The 21,107-nt window shown below is 35.7% G+C and overlaps 1 protein-coding gene across 2 annotated transcripts in view; it reads left to right on the top strand.

Moving 5' to 3' along the window:
- The window catches only part of PHR1 (photolyase 1), a 95,180-nt gene that overhangs the window by 17,109 nt on the left and 56,964 nt on the right, over positions 1-21,107 (top strand). For both annotated transcript variants that reach the window (XM_089802117.1, XM_089802116.1), the window contains 2 exons: positions 12,389-12,732; positions 12,849-13,089. In XM_089802117.1, the coding sequence (XP_089658243.1) occupies positions 12,389-12,732; positions 12,849-13,089 (585 nt within the window). The remainder of the gene's footprint in view (positions 1-12,388; positions 12,733-12,848; positions 13,090-21,107) is intronic.

A 21,107-nucleotide genomic window follows, 5' to 3' on the forward strand; every position in this document is an offset into this window, starting at 1 on the left:
ACCAACAATTCATCCAATATAACAGTTTCTATAACCTCAAGTTCGTTATCGCATTATACATCAGCAACACAATAACTTATTATCACCATAATCCAACCTTAAAGCAATATTACAGTTAGATTGCAAAAAGTAGACCAAATACAATGGAAGTACAAGTGAGACACTTGAAATGACGCCTCCACCATTATGGGATTTCGTCCACCGTCTTCCAGCTTGTGGGGTTTCGTCCTCCAAGCAGGTTGAACCCGAAGCTTCCAATTGACTCTCCTAGAGAGATCAATAATTAGATCAAAAGCCAAGTAAATATTCAAGCATACCTGCGAAAGAACGAGACTCCCTCTTTTAAAGCTCAATTGTGACTCTTCAGATTCCTATTTCGTCTTTCTTCTTATCTTCGTCACCTTTTCCCCTTCTTTAGTTAAAAGAGATTTTTTAAATAGTTTTAATTGTACTCCAAAGTCACTTTTAATTGTCTTGTAACTGGGACTTGTGATTTTCTAATGTCCCCAAAAAGGGGACATTACAGATTGGCTCGAATCCGGCTCGGTTCCAAATCTGGATCTTATTACGATTATAGATAGTTTCTATCATCTTTGTTTAGTATCTAATGGTTATTTATTGTAATCTTCTGTAAATATTAGAATGTTTCTAATATTTAGTTTTTTGTTTCTAGAATAGAATGTTTCTATTCTTAACGATTGTTTCTTAAGGAAACATTGTTCAATCTCTTGTATAAATTGATCTCCTGATCACTGTTAATAACAAGCAAATATTTTCAAATTACTTCGTAATATGGTATCAGAGCCAGTACGCTACTTTTTTTGAAAATAATTATAATTCCTTGGTTGGAAAAATTTGCCTTTCATTTTTGAAATTATTTACATGCATATTTGCTTCCAACTCTCTCTATAATCCGACCAAGGTTTCCATTCTGAGAGATTTGAATCCGCCGAGTTCTGGTTCGGTTCTGCAACCCATTTCTGTCCAGATCCAATTATTTTTTCTGCACATTTCTGCCATTTTTTGTAGTAGGGCCATTTTTGTTCAAAACCCTAATTTTTAGGTTCGGAAATTTTTTCTGATTGCATATTTTTGGTGGGTTTTTCGAGAGCTCAATTGGGTTGTCGTCAGATTTTTCCTTGTGCCTTGATTTCCATGCCTCAATTTTCGAGCCAGCCGCTCCAGAAACCGACAACATACTTTCTTCATTTTTTGAGCTCTCTTTTGGATTGCCCTTCAAATTTTCTAGGTCTCTACTTTTGAGGGTTTCATGTACTTGCATGTTGTTTGTATGTGTTACTTTACCATGCAAAGTCTTGTGTTTTGCCTCCGTTAAAAATTTTGGTCGGTTTTCATAATGTTTTTCCTCAAACAAAAATTTCTAATCGGTTTTCATATTTGTTTCCCTAAATTTTTTTTATTGGTTTCTATAAATTTTATATAAAAAATTTCCGATTCTCTAATTCATATGGTTGTGTGGGATTCCTTTGTGGGTTTGTAAATTTTTCCTCAAAAATTGTCTGTTGGGTTTTACCGTTTTTCCTAAAAAAAGAAGAAGCTTTGTAATGTTAGGTTTTGATTGATTTTTCATCACAAAAATCATGTTGGGTTTTGATTGATTTTTCACCTCCTAAATCATGTTGGGTTTTGATTGATTTTTCACCACAAAAATCAAGTTGGGTTTTGAATCTTGATTGATTTTTCACCTCAAAAATCATGGCTTTTTATAGTTTCATCTGCAAAGTTTTGGAGTGTTATCCAAAGTACCATCAGTAGATCTTTTCAGTAGACATCCTCTGCTTCGGATTAAGAAGGCTCTCAGAAGAAAAAACATTCAATGCAACTATTGCCACAAGTTGGGGCACATGAAGTTTGAATGTCGGAGCCCCTGTAGCAGACAAAATCTTTTTTTTACACTTTTTGACAACTTCCTGCTCTCAATAGATTAACCATTAAGGGAGGGTGTTACGATAATAGATAGTTTCTATTATCTCTGTTTAGTATCTAATGGTTATCTATTGTAATCTTCTGTAAATATTAGAATGTTTCTAATATTTAGTTTTCCGTTTCCAGAATAGAATGTTTCTATTTTTAATGATTGTTTCTTAAGGAAACATCATTCAGTCTCTTGTATAAATTGATCTCTTGATCACTGTTAATAACAAGCAAATATTTTCCAAATTACTTTGTAATAGATTTGACCTCGAAGGTACAAAAATCCGGCAACTAAGTCTAATTGTGTACTCCTTGGGTTGCTTTCGTTAAGATGGGATAAATTTGGATGCATGGAAGTGAATTTGAGATTCAAGGATTTGATTTGATTGTATTTTGTATAATGGATCCATTCCTTGATATTTTACATTATTTTTTAAGGACAAGTAATGTTAACAAACACCTTCAATTTGTTAAATTGTGAGGGTCGAATTCTTAGTTTGAACGTAGTGGATTAATATTTTGACTTTGAAGAAAAAGTTTGAAGACAACAAGCATACATGCAATGGGCTTAAGATGACGAGCTCCAATAATTTCTGACAAAAGATTCTAGAATGCTTTCATAAATGTTCGAGTCATAGAACACTAAATTTTTGTTGCTAACTCCCTGTCAATAATATTTGATGTTTTCAAGTGAGTGAATGAAAGTTATCTAATATTACAGCCAAGCACACAAATCAACAATGCACGTGTTTAACCAGCTTATAATAACCAATGAAGTGTCCATCAGGGGAAAAGTTAAAATTTTAAATTTCAAAAGTTTGGGGATTAGATGCATTACTGTAGAAGGACCCAACGCAAGTTTACACACATGGATTCAACCTAGGATGACAAATAGTAAACTTGTGGAATCCAGTATGAATCCATGCCTAATGAGGATTAGAATGAGTGATGTTATGGTTGAATTTGTGCAAGATTATACCACTTGTAACCTTATTTTATTTTGTTGCCACTTTGATGTGTATGAAAACTACCAAAAGGAAGCATGTCAAAGTAAAACAAGTAGGCAACATGTACATTAGATGTTTTGTAAACACTCAAATGATATTCAATCTATGTAATGCAATTCATCATTCTTCAATTATTCTTGCCATTGACACTCCATATAAACTTGCAATATTGAAAAAAAAACAGGCAATGAGAAGCATTTGTCACACATAAAATAACACTAATCACAATGTACTTAAATAAAAGTTAAAATAGAGAAGGGATGGGTAAGAAACTCCAAATGCAATGGAAGAGTGATAAAAGCTTCAACTAAGTGAACCCCCTTATTCTGATAATTTTTTCAACGGTTTCAACTTACAAGAATTTTGTCAAACAGTTTGCAAGCATGCTGCCAATATAGATCTTGTTAAAGTTTGGTGTAGCTGCGAGAAAGATCTTTTCCATGATCAACTCTGAAAGTTTGCATTTTCCCTATTTGCTTGGTTGATGTTCGATCCTACATCATTGTTCTGTGTTTTTCTAATGCTTTTTGGGATGATGTTCTTTCCTCAGATTTCTCGTGTACTTATTGTCATCTCTTAGTCAATGATGACATTATACATATTCTATTCATATTCTTTATTATCTATCATGGCCTTTTTTGATGAGAACTCCATTTATAGTCGGTCTGCATTCTAATTTATCTATCGTGGCTACCAGCTCAACATGAATTAGTCCGATTGTTTAATTGACTTGTCTTATATGGTAATGAGTCAATTGAGCACACACTTTTTTGCCTTAAACATTGAAATGAAGGATCGCGTTCGAGCATGGAAGTCAAGATACCATATATTGACTCAAATTGTTTACAACAAAACAAATGTTTGGTTGAGTGTTGACCAGATACATCAGTGAGCCAATAAATTGCCAATAATCTAGAATCTGCTAATGCTGACTTTGGAGAATCAACCTTCTTTAGGTTGGTTACCGCTGGCATAGCCATTGATCTACTTTCCTCCATATTGAATCTCTAAGGATTTGCAGTGTATAATTCCCTTGACCAAGAAAGATCTCTTGCGATCTTTGCCAAACCTTAAGTCCGAATGTAATGCATCATCAACCCAATGTCCATCTCAGATTTTGTTGCTATCTAATTTTCACTCAATGATCACTTTCTCTACCCCTGTAAGAATTAAGTCATCCACATAGAGCACCAAGATGAGGAGCTCAGATCCAAGTAGTATGAAGTATAGGTTGGAATCCGTCTCACTCTGGATGAAGCCCATACTTTGCAAATAGGTCGGTCCTAGAGTTCCATGCTCTCGGAGCTTGTTTGAATCCATACACGGGTTTCTTAAGGTTGCATACATGTCACTCTCTGTCATGTACCTCAAAACCTTGTGGTTGCACTATATCTACTTTTGCCTCAATGATTCCATTGAGGAATGTTGTCTTCACATCCATCTGGTGGATCCTCCACCCTAACTTTGAAGCAGTGGATATCACAACTTGCATAGAAAAATATCTAGCAACAAGAACAAAGGTCTTCAGGGTCTTCTCCCTCTTTTTGAGAGAATCCTCTGGCCACAAATCTTGCTTTATACTTCTCCGCACTACCAATTGCTGCATTTTGATTTTGAACAACCATCTAGAAGTTAGTCTAGACTTCCCCACTGGTCCTTGTATACACACCCAAACATCATTCTTCATGATGGAGTTATGCTCCTTAACCATTGCATCTCTCCACACATGTTGGCTAGCTGCTTCCTCAAAGCTAGAAGGCTCTGAGTATATAATGTCGGTCATCAAGGCCATATATTGCCAAAAACTTCTATGGAGACCTACTCTCCTTGAATGTAGTTCTTGGATTCTTACATGTTCCCGAGCATCTCTCCAAGTTTGCTCAAACCATCTTGGCCTCCTAATTGATTCAAAAGGGGCTAATCATCCATATCTTGAAGTTTGGCCCTTTGCACTAGAAGTTTGTGAACCTATTACCCTTTAAATCCTACTGCAAAATATCCTTTGCAATTGTGGGTGGATCATGAGATTTCTTAGAGGCCAAGTTTTCTTGAAACTTTACATTCTTGCGCACAACTGTCTTACACTGTATTGGTATAAAGACCCTATAAGTTTTTGACTTTTCATTGTATCCTACAAGAATGTCGTTCTCCCCTGAGGGCTTTAACTTTTTCCTCTTATCTATAGGCACATGAATATAGACTGGACAACAAAAATTCCTAAATGTGCTATCTTAGATTTAATCCTTGTGAATACCTCCTTTGGGGTCTTGTCCTCCAAAACTTTGTGAGGACTCCCATTTTGCAAATATATGGCTGTGTTGCACGCTTCTTCCCATAGAAACATGGGCAAAATCTGATCGTGGATCAGAGCCTTTGCATAACTGATGATAAATCTATTCTTCATCTCTACAACCCTAGTTGTTGCAGATTATAGGAAACTGTCTTCTCTGAACCCATTTGAGGTATACTGACCCCCATTGTTTGATTTGAGCACCTTGATCTTTATTGGCTGATTCTCCACTTGAGCTTTGAACTCCTTGAATCGATTGAAGGCCTCATCTTTGTTCTTCATGAAGTAGATCTAGGTCTTCTTGGAGAAATTAACAATGAAGAGGTCATAATAGGATGCACCATTCATCGATGCTACTGACATAGGCCCATTGATATAAGAATGTTTTAGATCCAAAATCTCTTTGGATTGAGTCTCATTGTTGGGAAATGAAGCTTTGACATTTCTACCAAGAGCACAACCTCTACACACCTTCTAATGCTCCAGACTAAATTCTGATAGTCCGACGTCCATCTCTCTCAATATAAGTAGTGCTTTGTGATGCAAGTGCCCCATCCTCTTGTACCTCAACTCACACAAGCTCTCATTGTTATGCACTAGTGCCCAAGTGGAGTTACCCTATAGCCTATATAAGTTGCCTTCCCTGACTCCAATCCTTATAGTTGTGTGACGACTGGCTCCCTCCAAGTATATAAACACTTGGTCTTTGTAGAAGGTAATTGTGTAACCCTCTTCCTCCATAATTGAGATGGACAACATGTTCTTCTTCATACTAGTTGCATACAATACTTCATGGGCATCAATTGATCCTCCTAACTCAAGTTGGAATTGCACGATTCGTTATCCCTTTATTGCATACAAGGCATCATTGCAAAGCTCTACATTGATCCTTGAGTCATACTTAGAAAGTTGATTGAGCAACTTTCGTGCTTCAGTCTCGTCATGAGAGGTACCACTATCTAGGTACCAAGCACTTCTAACTATAGTGCTTGTAGAAGGGCAAGCCACAAGGGAAAAATCATTCTCAAACTTTGTTGCAAATTCACTCAATTGAGTCTTTTCTGCTGCTACTACTTGTTTCTTCCCCGTGTCTTTCTTATTCTCTGGAAACTCAGAAGCATAACGACCTTGCTTATGGAAAACAAATTATTTGATCTTGCTTAAGTCTTTCTTCTTTTTAGGTGGATGTACTCCTCCATCATTGCTACCTTTCTTGGTGAAAGCTTTCCCTTTGCATTTCATAGTCTTGGAGATGAGTGGCAAGTTTTCATCACCGCCTCCTAGCATGGTGGATCTGAACTCCTATTGAGTATTCTCTTGCATACAATCATCCCATAGCCTTTGGCAATCTGGAATGTTTTCTCGAGCATAGATTCCCTTCACAAAGAGTTCCCATGGCTTGGTGAAACCATTTCGAGTTACATTCACTAGCTCTGCATTCGAGATCTTTTCTCCAAGTGCTGCAAGCTAATTGCGGTTCTGTGTGATCCTCATAATTTAACTAGTAACATTATTAGATTTGGTCATTTGGCACTCTCAAAGCTTGTTTTTCAGAATCATTTTTCAATCCATATTGTCACTTTGAAAGAGACCAAGGCTTCAAACACGTCCTTGGCTGTCGCCTTTTCTACTATATGTGGAATCATGTGATCCTTTAGAGCATCTAGAATCACTGTTTGTCCTATAGTGTCCTTATTTTGTGCTGCCTGAAGTGCAAGATCTGTTTGTACTGGAAGAACCTTTTCTACATTCTCCAACAAGTGTTGTCCTTTCAGAAGAAGTCTGACTCTATCCTTCCATGGCAAGAAGTTTGAAGCTCCATCTAGCCTGTCCTCGAAACTTGGATTTCTGGCTGCCATATCTGTCTTGTGCTTTTCTTTTAGAGCTTAAAGCTCTGATACAATGTTAATTTCTTAAATCCAATATCTAGGTAAATAGATCAGATCTAGGTTTACAGTACTAGATTTATTTAACAAAATAAAGCCATAGATAACGAAAAAAGCAGAACACAATTATGCATAGTTCATATCTCTTCAATCAGTTCACCCTTCAAAATAACTTAAGATCTTTCAAGAGCATCGAGTACATGGGAAAATGGCTCTAAAGCAAGTTACAATCAAAACATCAAACCTGGAATATGCTTGGTATTGCTACCTTCTCCTTTGCAATTAACTATTGTAAACTTTCTCCTTTTGGCCCTACTGAAACTCATAAATCTCCTCTTTGATTTTCTCTCTCTCAATGTCCTTGAGAAAGATAATTGATCTCTCAATGTTCTTGAGAAAAATAAAATTGATCTCTCAATGTCGTTGAGAAAAAATTAAATTGAACTCTATTTTATCCCTTACCTTCCTTTTATAATAGAAGTTGGGTAAAGTAGAGTCCTACTTGAACTGTACTTCCTTAAGTAGATTCCTACTTGACGTCTACTTCCATAAAGTAGAGTCCTAGTTGAACTCTCCTTTCTCCAAGTAGAGTCCAACTTGAAATCTACTTCTTAGGTGACTACTTTAATTAGTTAGGTGGATAAAGTAGAGTCCTACTAAAGTCTACTTCCTTAGAGTAGAGTCCTACTTGAACTCTACTTCGTCCAAGTAGAGTCCAACTCGAATTCTACTTCTAACTTATCTTTCTGAGCTACAATTATCAACACCTTTGAGGGCCCACTTCCTTAATGGTTTGGCAAAGAATGTTGGCAATAAACGCACGATCCTTCACTTGTCCTTCATGATGTGCTACTTTAAAAAACATTGACCCTTCAGGAGACATGTCAATAACATTGATCAATGACGGATATCTTGCATTTTGGCATCCATTAGATATGATGGCTACTCCTTTTTTGACCCGTGAACTCTTTATGGGTTTGAAGGAGTCTTGTACATTTTTTTTCTCTTTGTCCGATAAGTTAGTACACATCTTCTCATAACCCGGCTACTTGTACCTCATTAATTGATTTCACAATCTTTTTGCAAATATGGTGACCGAACAACATTGAATGTTGATACATTAGCTTAGATATTAGAGACATCTAGCTACATCGTGATCGGCAATCTCTCTAAACTCATTTTGGGATTCTGTTTTCTAATGTTGCTTTGATCACTTAGGTGTAGAGATCACAGGTTATTCATCACATATGGACAAAAGTGGATGGCCCTTTGTAGGTTGAAGATTAGAAGAGGCCTTTGATCCTTTCTTTGTCTTTACCAAAGGATGAGTTGCAGATCTTTCCGTAGTGCTTAGTTTTCTTTTTCTTTCTCTTCAATATATGCCAAATTTTTTCCTTTCCAAGAAGGCCTTTACCATTTTGGGTGTTTGGAAAATAGTTGATACCTTGGCGAGGGATAAAGCATAGATGGGCTTTCACTCAACTGTATGAGATGTTATATTTTTTTTTTATAGTGACCACAAATCCCATTGTAACCTCCTTTGCTTGGAAGTTGTACCATTTTAACATATTTTCGAAGGGGAGAGTGTGGGTTGTTTTGAAGGTAGGTTGGCTCCTAGAGTGAGAACAAGTCATCATTTTAATATGCAAGACAAGTCCTTTAAACAACACATTCAAAATAAACCAAAACGAAAAAGCTTAAAAGCAAAACTAGAAAGTTTATTTGTATAGATAAACATAAGAAAAGAAAACAAAAAATTTCAAAAAACTTACTTGTATTAAATAAATCTTCCTCTATGGTCTTTTTGATAACAAACCAACACTTGCAAATGCATAAGTAGAACAGCAAACAACTTGGAGTACTCAACAATCAATCTTCAACTGTCTTTGTGCAAGGGAAAAGGGAAAAAAAAACTTAACAAATAGAGCAAAATGTTTTTTTGCATTCACAATAGCAAAAAGAGATAAGTTTTTCCATTTAGATGTTTCGTATGGACAAAAATATAGGGTTGGAGTGGTGGGGAGGTGAGGTGGAATTTCACATTTGCAATAAGAAGAGATTCAAAAAGTCAAAAAGTTTCAAATTCTTCCTAGGTTTGGCATACAATGTAGTCGAGGTAAAATTTGCCTTGGGTTTGGCAGGGCTAGACCCACATGATAAGGCCAATACCCTACTTGGACCCACAACGAATTGGCCTAGGACCTCGGATTGGGACCTGATACTTTTTTCTTGTGAACTGAAATCCTAGAAAATATCATGTGAAAATTATAGCCAAAATAAGAAACTTCCTTTGAATGGTATGATTGCCTTTAAAGATGGACAACATTCAGAACAAATATTAAATCAGTAGCCTTTAAAGGTCACAACATCCCTTTAGCTTGCATGCAACTGATATTTCAAAGACTTGAACATTTTAAAATTAACTCGTGAAGGAATCACTCCAACATTGATTGGTACCAGAGCTTATTCCATCCAAATGAGTACACCTAGGAAAGCATCAAGCAACCAATAACAAATATTAGATATGTTAGAATTATTGTCATTGATGTCAGATGATAATCACCATCACAATAGTTTATCATTGATTTCAAAATGTCATAATGTCATAATGTCAAAGGAGAATCAAATAGTAGATCTCCATGATGATTTAACTATCTGATTGTTCCTCATCTGTTTTTGGTGCCCATATTTCAAGTCATCCCATTTAAATTAAAGTTATTATATTTTAAAGTGGCCGTTCTTCTTAGAGAAGTCACCCTGCTTGGTGGAATTGAATTAAATTTGTCATTTTCAACGAGGCCAACCACTTTGGGGAATCACTCCTCTCAAAGAAATCACTACTCTTAATGAATAGGCATAAAGGGGGATATAAAGAGAAGTTGTAGTAAAGTAAGCGAAAAATTGTAATATCATTCTAGTAAAAGCAAATTTTTGAAGAAGAGTATGTGTGTGAACACATTGCATCATATACATTTCTTAGCTATCACAAAAACTTTCGAGCACCCAACATGAACCCTGTCACAGGCAGAGAGTTTGCTGATTGAAGCAAGTGCGTCACAATTGAAAGAAAGGAAATTTGTATCAGAGTCATGGCCCATAATTATGCTCAGGAAATCATGTACACATCCATCATTGATCGGATACCTAGTTGCAGCACTTTTAAAAATCATTTGGTGGTTTCAATCTTACATTGCTGCAGCTGTATGTTTATAAGTCACCGTTGCACATCTTGTGATGGATGATAGACTTCTGCCAATTGTCCTTGAAATTAAAAGTTTTTTCGTTTCAGCGCTGACACTATCAAAATATCAGATATATATCCATGCTGACTTCTACTATATCTGTTTGACGCAATAATTCTCTGTTCCATCACAAATGATAATGTATTTTATTGATTCGTCCACAAATAAATTTGTGCATTTCATATTATGCCGTCTCTGATTTTCTCTATTCTCTGCCTGTGCTTCTTGTTTTTGCAGTGCTGCTCTGATACCATGTTGAAGAATTAAGGATCTCTGCAAATGTAATGGCACTATATGTTTTTATGTGTTTTCCAAGTGCAGATCCAAATGCATATATGTAGGAGTAGAAGAGACATGTGTCATAAGAGATATGTCTCTATGTTAATCAATATTGGCTACTGTAAGTTAATTTCCATTAGACATTATTAACAACAAAGTAAGTGTGTGTGTGTGTGTGTGTGTAAATGATGATTACTCAAATGCATTACCGTTCAACCAATAACCATAGGGGATTAACTTTAGGTCAATTCAATCTGACTGAAGCAACAACATTAACAACAAAAAGATTTTATGAAGGAGATGTTAATGATCATCATCTATTGAGGAATTAATATGCAAGAAAGTGAAGACTTATTTCATTTGGAGGTTGGTGCCTCCCAATAGAAGAGATTGGTGTTTCTTGCTAGGGTGGTGCTTAGTAGTGGGGATTAGTGTCTCCAATGTGCTGGTGCCTACAAATACTTGTAAGACTATATTATTTCCTGGCTAGCTTTGGATAGTAGTTCCAAGCAGTCTTTCTTTGTAGATCTTATGTTTCCTAATTGTTAGATCTTACGTGATTGCTTTTTTGTGCCTATAAAAGTTTAGCAAGTAGAAGATTGTCTTATAATTAATTAATAACCACCTTGAATTTGAATCTTGTACATATCACATCAAATCCCTAAAAAATTTGACAATATTCCTACCCACACACTACCAATTGAAAATTGTTAACTATCTTGCAACTGCTTAGCTCAGTGGTAATCCTTGAATGGAATTAGTTAAACAAATAGGAGGGCTTTTGTCCTCAAACCCATTCTTTGTCAAAGGTTTTTCACAGGGCAGAAAAGAGGAACAATGATAAATCTCAAGAAAACTGAATTTGATAATAATGTAAATGAATTGGTAAGCTTTATCTATCCTCTACTCCTTTTATAGGCACTTTTGAGGAAATGTAATGACTTATTATTATTTTCCTGTTTTCCCTAAATCTGAAAGTGTCTTGTAGAACCTCTTTGAATAACATTATTTTTTACTTCGTTCCTAGCAGCACTTTTTGTCCCTTTTGTCTAAACATTTTTTTTTAATAATAATAAAACATAAATTGTGACTTCGAATATCAACTAGAAGTTATTTGGACAGCAAGTTAAATTATTAAATTATTCCTCATCTTCCACTTAAGCCTATGGAAAGTAAAATAATAATTCTTCATTTCCCAGTTTTAGTAAAACTAGGCATCATTAAAGACTTAAGGCATTGTGAACAGCAAGCATATGACATTTGTCAGCTTTAGTCTCATCACAAAACTAGAGATACACTGTCTACAACTGCTTTCTGAGCTTCATCCATTGACACAAGACAACCAAATGCTTTACTAGGTGTCTTTCAGGTCAGTGCGAGGATATTTTCATACAAAAAGATCACAGTTGTTTATGGAAAGTATACCACTCTCCACTTTGACAAATTGGCAATGAGAAAGTGCAGTGCAATATCGATTCATTTAGCTTCTGATGGGGGGATGTTTTGCTGTTTCTGAGCCTAATCTTCATGGAAAAATTGTATTTTGTGTACTTGCAAATTTCGATAAATTATAGATGCAGACCATTTCCTGTGTATTATGTGCAAAGACTAATACGTAATTCTGTCTGCTTAGCATATGTTATATAGTTTGAGTTTAAAAACAATCTGATTCATTTCATTTCAGTTGAATGCTTGTAATGTGGTTGCTAATGTCGGTGTCTGCCTATTTTTATGAATGTCCCCTTTCAGGGCAAAGCAGAGGAGAACATTCCCAATTTTTTGCAAAGATGTGGTGCTTCTCTTCTGGTCATGGATTTCTCACCTTTACATATAGGTCGAGTATGGAGGGAGACCATTTGCAAAAGAATACCTGAGGGTATTGCTGTTCATGAGTTAGATGCCCACAATGTTGTGCCGGTGTGGAAAGCATCTGACAAACTAGAGTATGGTGCACGTACCATAAGAGCAAAGATCCAAAAGCAGCTTCCAGAGTTCCTTGTTCAATTTCCTGATGTCAAAGGACCCGATAAGAAATGGTGCTCTGAGCCACTTGTGGACATAGATTGGGATACTCTGCTTGATAATGTTCTCAGGTAATCTGTTGTATATCCGTTATGGCTGTCAGGTAAGGAGAACATTCCAGATATTATAAATTTTACTTGACAACAAGGGGAGTTCTTGTATTTACAACGTTAGTCTGATACATCAGGAAGGGAGCAGAAGTTCCTGAAATTCATTGGTGTGAACCTGGAGAAGATGCAGCTAAGGAGGTTTTGCTTGGGAAAAAGAATGGATTTTTGACAACCAGGCTAAAAAACTATTCTGATGATCGGAATGATCCTGCAAAGCCTACTGGTTTATCAGGACTATCTCCTTATTTGCATTATGGCCAGATTTCTTCGCAACGATGTGCTTTGGAGGCTCGTGCATTCAGGAAAGCTTATCCCAAGGTATGGGTACTTTTATTTGCTCAACATGAATATTTCAGTATGGCTATATTCTCTTAAATATTTTGATTAAATGATGCCTTTTGGTCAGAATATCTGAGACAGTTTTAAGTATCACCATAAGAAATTGCATCTGCATTTACAAGATGACAGAAGTGGTCTTCAGGTAAATGGTTCTGTACTTTAGCGATTATTGAATGGTTCTGTACTCTAGCGATTATTGAGAACATTTGGATTAACTCTTTAATTTGTTATTGATATCTATGAACTTTATGTAAAGCTTTGTTACATATGGATCCTGATAGCATACACTTGCAAGGGTTGAACTTCTCAATTTTTATCTTGTAAGACTAGCATGCAACAGAGGCTGCCAAGGAGTTTTAGAATTGATACATATCTCATTAATCTCAGTCTTTCTTCACAAGCATATAAGTTGCATTGGATCTCTGTACAGAGGTCCAGGCATGTAGATAGGTTAGTAAGACCAGAGTATTCAATTGATTAAGAATTATGACATAAAGTTTTAAATCTGATTTGGAGAGGATTCAAGTCTATCGCGTGACAGCTCTATATATTTGATCGAAGATAATTGGCACTTCCCTCACTTCGTATAGTCTTCTATGAGTCAGTTCTCTGTTGGAACCTTTTTAATTGCTAAATGATCTTGGTCAGTTCATTCATTCAATCCCATATCTATTTTTGGTATATTCTCTTCCTTGCATGATGTGTATCATAATTGTGTGAGCTAGTTAGCCATTTTGGCATTGATGCAATTGTGCTTGTATTTAACTGGTTTGGCTTTATCAGGATTCACTGTCACTATCAACCATTTTGGCTTGAGCAATTCTATGACTGCTGAATTGTAAGTTGATCTGCTAGCTACCAAAACCTGTAATATAATTCCTTTGTCCTTGTTCTAAACCTGTATATGCTATCACCTTGCCCATATCAGGAATTGGGTTATCAAAAAGAGCTAGAATTAGATTCAATGTCAAAATGTTGTTGGATTTGAGCTAATACCTTGTGGGGTTTATTACAATATTCTATTGCTCTCTTTACGTGGATAGCTATTTGTTTATTTTATTGTTATTGAGTGCCACAGTAACTATCTATTCCTCTATTGGCGGATTCTCATTACTTTCAATACTTTTAGGTTTTTAACAGTAGCCCTTTCCAGATGATTAATTGTGGCTTCCTTGGCTACATCACCCTTTTGTGGTACCTTTGTTGCCCTTCTTTGGGTTGTTTCAATCTTTTTTCTTCTTCCATGGCATCTGTTAAGCCATCTTAATTTTTTTCAAAATTTTGTTTAACTTCTTGTTATCTCCTTTTCCATGGGTGTTTTTGATCAGGAGTTACATTAATCCTTTTATTCATCTCTAATGGTTAAATTAGATTTTCTCTAATAGCTGCATCTCCTCAAATCTCCTCCATTCTATTTATTGACCTTAGGTGCCTAACTACTCTCCTATGATAGGACCTAGTGTATGTTAACGTACATCTCTTCTCTTCTATACTCCTTTTTCTGATAGTATACCTTACCACAGAACTTTTTCCCTTTTCCTGTAATTTCTCTTCCCACGCATCAACAAACCAGGGTCTTGAATGCAATGCTAACAATAAAATGCAAGCTTGAGGTTTACATTATTCATTTTAGGAAAAATAACTCTAGGGTGATGTAATAGGATGGAAATTAAAACAGTGGTAGATAACATATGGATAACATAAATACCCGCACAAGTATACACATTCATTAACATCGTAAGGTAGGTCTTCTATTAACTTTATGTTACGTATTATCATACAACGTACAGTCTTAATTGTAAGCATATATAGACACATCAGATATGTTTGGGTATTGTCTATAATACTATATATTCCTTCTTTAGCGTCACATATCTGGGTGCTGCTTTTCTATAACTCCTTTTATCATCACATATGTTCCTTGCAGCGATGCCATATGCTTATGTAGACTTTTAATGTGGGAAGGTGTCTTATATATTCTTGTGTGTTTCCATCCTTTAAAAGGTACTACATGATGATATTTGCTATCACAATGGTATTTTGGGGACTGTGTTCATCCACTTTGCGACTTTTGATAAGCCATTTTTTGTTTTTGGAAAAATGGAAATAAAACCTACATAGCAGATTAAATGGAAAAAATCCCTAGTGGGTACCATAAACTAAATCAAATAAAAAAATAGAACAACAAATAACTAAACCTATCACTACAAATTTCAAATGAAATTACAAAACAAAAATTGAAAAAAGGAATCATACCTTTGGAATGTGGCTGAACAATAGCTGATTACTTAGCTAATCTTGTTCTCACTTCCCTAACACCTGTAGATAGATGGAAAATGCTCTGTGAAAAATAAGTACCATAAAAAAGGACTCTAGACATGATACAAAATGAATTTTCTATTTTTTGTGGCATTAAATATGTAGGTGTGGGCAAGTTTTTCCATTGAATTTGCAAGTTTTTGTTGAGATTTTGTAAAAAAATTGGGAACAACTCTCCCGCGGAAAATTATAAATATTATGATTACTTATAAGTCATGTGAGCTGTTGTTGATTTTTAATGTAATGTCCATTATTGGAGTATACCTGAACAATTCCATCAACATAATTTGTTTACAATAAATAAATCATCTAATAGTTATTGAACTTAAGAGTAAACTAACATTTAACATTAAATGAAATGATGAATAGTATCACTACCTAGATCTAATCTATTGTCTGTTTGCAAAAACCAACCATAGTAAGGATTGTATTGTTCATCCTCCCCCCGCCTTAATAGGCTGTGGCAGTTTACTCAAGCTGAGACAGCACCTTAACATGTATTGCAGTCTTTATAACAACTGCTTGAACTTTGTTAAAACTGTCCTCCCCTGTAAAGTATTTGCAGCAGCCTTTAAAAGGTAATCAAATCAACAGATACCTTTATATGTCTGTTCTCATAGGGCTGAGCAAGGATTTCTTAGCAGTATGAGAGTAATAAAAATAGAAACAGAACAATAATAATAAAATTCATCAAATAATTTTTGCTAATATTATAGTAATTAAAAGCAACAAATATTAATAAAATGGTAATGTTAAATTTAGCCAAAATAATAAATTATTCTCACACAATAGTAAATAGTGAAAACCAACGATATATGAATTAATTCAAACTCTCAATAAAGAATTTTTCTTGCAAATCTAAATCATTCTTCAATTAAAGCACAGTCATGATCCATTAATAGAACTGGCCAAAGAGAGATGAGGGTTTCTGTCTTCAAATCTGAAGAGATTCAAAGAGGGTTTTTGCCCTTCAGATGTTGCCAGCCAAAGGTTTCCATCCTTGAATACAACTTGAGATTCATATTTGAAAATGATCTTAAAGGATAATGTATGTTCTGATGTGAGTGTTTGACTTCTCTTTTATAGGCTAATTGCTTCTAGTCCCTACTTTTATTTATTTCCTTTTTTCCTCTCCAAGTACTTGACAATTGTTTTAAATTACATCCAGAAGCCCTTTTTTGAAATGCATTTTGTGTACAGTGTTGAAAAAACGTATTTTAATATTTTATTGGTTTTATAATAATATTAAGTTGTCCCTTTGAAAGTAAAGTGATTGGGACTATCTTGAAACATTATTAATTCTCGTAGTTCTGAATAGAAGACATGACAAGGTTTGGCTAATGGGCCGATCTAGAACATCACAAAGGGTATTGGTAAGTGACTCAAATATATGGATGTTAGTGTGTGCAAAAACTAACTAGGGGTCAAATGAGTTGCTGGATTATGTTGATGCGAGTTTTGTATCACTTACATAACATATTAGGATTTGAATATTCAATACGAGATATTAAACATACAACTCCTCTCTTGAAAAGTTAATGCTCATGAGACATGAGTATAACTCCAATGTTCCTTACACCGTTGGATACTCGCTCAGTTTTATTGATGTGATTTGCTGCTAATCACGTAGGCGGCCTTACGCTATTTATTCAAGGATGACTTGGACTTTGGTGGAATGAAAGCGATGGTGACTTGGTTTGTCAAATGTGCGGAGGCAAATAATGTTGATGGTCACGATGATGGAGGGTGTGTTTGCCAATGATGATGTTGATGGGAAAGCGATGGTTGTGGAAGGTGAATGGATGAGTTCTATCACTTGATCTACTCTAACTTGCTTCTCTAAGCTTTGACTACCCAGCTACTTACTATTCTACTCCTCCTATGAATGGAAGGTTAGCAAATGGTTGGGGATCGAACCTAATGAGAGCTGACCAGTGGCCTCACTTCCACAGGTGCAATGATTCAAAGGAATAATAGACTAGTTTACCACACAAAGCTTCCCAACCAGCCGCTAGGATGCTAGTGGCCTAGTATTGATCCCTATCAAACATTTACCAATGCTACCATACAACTATCCATCTACTTTAACTTCACTGAAACAACTTCAAATGCAACCAACTTAAAACAACTTGAAAGAAAATCTAACTAAGTGGAATTAGAAAACATGCAATAACACCCAATGTTCTTGATCAACATGCCAATCGCAACAATGAAAAAGAGAGCAATTTTGGTATTATTTTCGCAACAATTTCTCCGACACTTTACAAATGAGAGCAAATGGCCTTTTATAGGGGCCAGAAATACAACGGATGGTGGAGATTAAAACAAGATCAACGATCCAGATTAGATCCTCAAAACCCTAATTAGGGTTGCCACCCCATCGGCCAATGAGAAGCCGCCGCCTCATCAATGGACCAATGAAAAAAGTGCAAAAAGTGGCAACCAATGAGAAGGCACCAAAATGGTGGCCAATCAAAAATAGACACTTGTCCTATTCTAGAAGAAAGGGAAATTGCCACTCGGGCTTACATCAAATGATCTTCTAATATAAATCTTCTCTTTTTTTTCATTTTCTTAGCTAAGGCAATGAACTTAGCTAGCCTTTCATTAACTTCTTTCATAGGAGGACAAGGTGTGTGCTTCGCCTTGAGTTCCGCTGTCTTTGCCATGCTGTTCGCTGCTTGTAGTATTTTTTTCATGATCCTTCTCATATTCCTTTGCAAATCCAATAAAAGCGCTGAGAGAGGAAAGGGTACCCAATTGCTTTTTCCTGATGGCAACCTTTCCCAACTCATCCAACCTCGATCCAAAATCTGTTTCATTGACATCCTCTTCTCTAATATTCTCAAAATCAAGTGCCACTGTAAGCCTCGATGATCTGTTAACTCCTTTCCTTCCCTTGCGTATCCAATTCTGCTTTAGATGAGTATAATAGGCCCCTTGGTTATCTTGAAATGACTTAGTTGCTTGATCCATCATTACAATTGGCATGCCCTTGTACTGGGGAATGTTAAATGTTTCTTCAATTGCTTGTTCGCCAATGCTGGCCAACACTCTCTTCCCTCCATCAAAAATGATGGAATTACTGTTTAGATCAAATCTGGATGCACATTCCATAATCAATTTTGGACAAGGCAATGTGGGAGGAAAGGCCGCTGCGTGTACAATTCCACTCTTGTAAATCCTTTTTGCCAAGGGGGATTGTCCTTCCTTCAGTTTGTCCCTCATCCGTATCATGTCCACTGTACAGATACTGGTGTCAGTTATTCTCTTCATTTTCGAGAAGGAAGTATTGGGTGTCATATCCTCTTTGTCTTTCTTAGTGTTCGCCCGCTTGGGATTCTTATTTGCACTATCATCCTCCATGCTCATCGCCCTATTACGGGATGGTAGAGTGGTGGACCAAAAGGCAAGAAGAACCAAGCGGAGCAATCCTTAGCCTAGAACGAAAGATGGATATATCAGCTTAAGCACTCCTTGCAACTCTAGATGATGAAAATTCACCTTAACCGATAAACTTACAGTGACTTTTCGGAACCTAGGATATGACTCTCAAGAAGTTCAAACCCTTTTGCAAATTAGAAATTTACACTCCTAAAACTATGCAACACTTGCCTTCTATGCAAAAATCAAATTTTCATATGTATCTCTTCTCCCAACAAAATTGCCAAAATCTGATATAAAAAAATGCAGTCTTAAGTAGAAAAAAAATCAGACCTTCACCATGAATTGCTCAAAAATCAGAATCAGATCTGCCTCAATAAAATGCCAAAGATGGAAAATTTTGCCTTTGTCTCAAATTTGCCCAAGCATGAAGTCTGAAATCTGCCCACAAATCTACCTAGGGCACAAATCGCAGCCCACAAATGGAGGAAAAAAACCACCAAAATATGCAAGAATTCTGCCCACAAAAAAATGCCAAGGTCTGAAAATGAAAAAATGCAAGCAAAAATTGCCCAAGCATGCAAAAAACTGCCTTCCACTAAATTCGCCTCCACAAAATTCGCTCAAGTCTGAAAAAAATCTGCTCCTCCACAAAATTCGCCCACATGGAGAGGAAGAAATGATTTGTGAAAATGAGATGGGGAGGAGACTCCTTTTATAGCCAATTTTCTTTCTCCATAAAGCTGGCCTACATGGTCTAGGAGAAAACAAAAAACAAAAATTAAATTCAAGTTAAGGACCACAATTAAATACTTAGCTTAAAAAAAATTAATTTTGCTAAAAAGAAAATTGCACTTTTAAATTTACCAATTAGCTCCAATTGCAAGACGAAATTAAATGGCCTTGAGGGTGTTAAATATTGCCATTTAATGAGGATTTAGTAATTAATACATCATTAAAATTGTATTTTGGCTAACCAAAAGTCATTTTTTCAATATTAAATTACTAAATTCATTAAAAACTTAAAAGTTTTCAAGGCAGTTAATCCAATTAAAGCCAATTTTTCGCAATTTTCTACCAAATCGATTTTTCCAAGCTAAAAATTAAAAAATTAAAATTGCATTTAGAACCAAAAATCGATTTTTTGCATTTTTCCTCATTTCGACAAAATTAAAAATTTTCACCAAAGAAAAATTTGAGATTTTCCAAAAACTTAAGTCTAATTAAAATCTCTCTTTTGAGAATTATCCAAATTTACAGAGTTAAGACCAAATTTTCAAAAGAAAACGCCTAAGTACAAAATTCACAACATTATCCTGCCAAGTTGAAGTTAAATTAGAAAATTATTCGGCCTAGGGACAAAATTGATAGCTCTGGAAAATCAAGTTGAAACCGGGTGAAAATTAATCTAACTTCCCCATATCTGTCCTGAAGGTGCCAAGGCGTGAAATTTTCAAAACTCATAAAATTTGGGCAATCCAAAAAGTTGCCGAGGCGATTAAAAAAAAGGGGGTCCCTAAGATTTGGGGCGAGTGTGAAAATCTCACAACAGATTGTAATATCCTTGTGATGCCTGGGAAAGGCAATGTGAAAGATTGTGTTTTCCAAGTGGTGCCTTGTATAATACCAGCTAGAGTAAGTTAATATTATGCATATGAGTAAGGAATAGGATATCCCAAGTAATCATTAATGCGGGAATACAATTTGCAGAGAGTGACTATTTAGGATGTTGCACTTGTTTTTAATATTTTATTGGGGTAAATGCTTTTGATTAGAACTATAAACTAGTGAAGCCATAGTCATGAGACTTTGCCCCCAACATTTATACTCAGCAATAAAACCATCACACAGTGCTATTAATGGCAATACACTTCAAGCATTTATTGTTTATTCTGGTGTGAGCTAATATGGAATGCTTAAAAATAGAACACATTTAGACAGTTCAACTGTCTCTCCAATTTATGATAATTTTTGCTGATTTAATTCATTGTATATGTGGTTGATCAGTATCCATTTGGTGTCCCTGTTATTGTATTCACTTTTTTATTTGTAAAATAAAAAATATATAATATTCTAGTGGCATGGAATATCAGTATTATGCTTTGTAGTGCACATGAAGTGCAATTTTGGGGTAAACGCTTCTGACAGGAGCTATAAACTAGTGAATCCAAAGACGGGAGACTTCATCCCCAATATGGTTAATTAGCAATAGCACCCCAGTAGGGGTTCAAACCTTGGTAGCAAGAATCAGATTCCATGATTTGACCATCATACTATGCTATTATTGGCAAGAC

This window comes from Cupressus sempervirens, chromosome 9, assembly GCF_028749045.1.
Source record: "Cupressus sempervirens isolate cs-2001-9-10 chromosome 9, ASM2874904v1, whole genome shotgun sequence".
Lineage (NCBI taxonomy): Eukaryota > Viridiplantae > Streptophyta > Pinopsida > Cupressales > Cupressaceae > Cupressus > Cupressus sempervirens.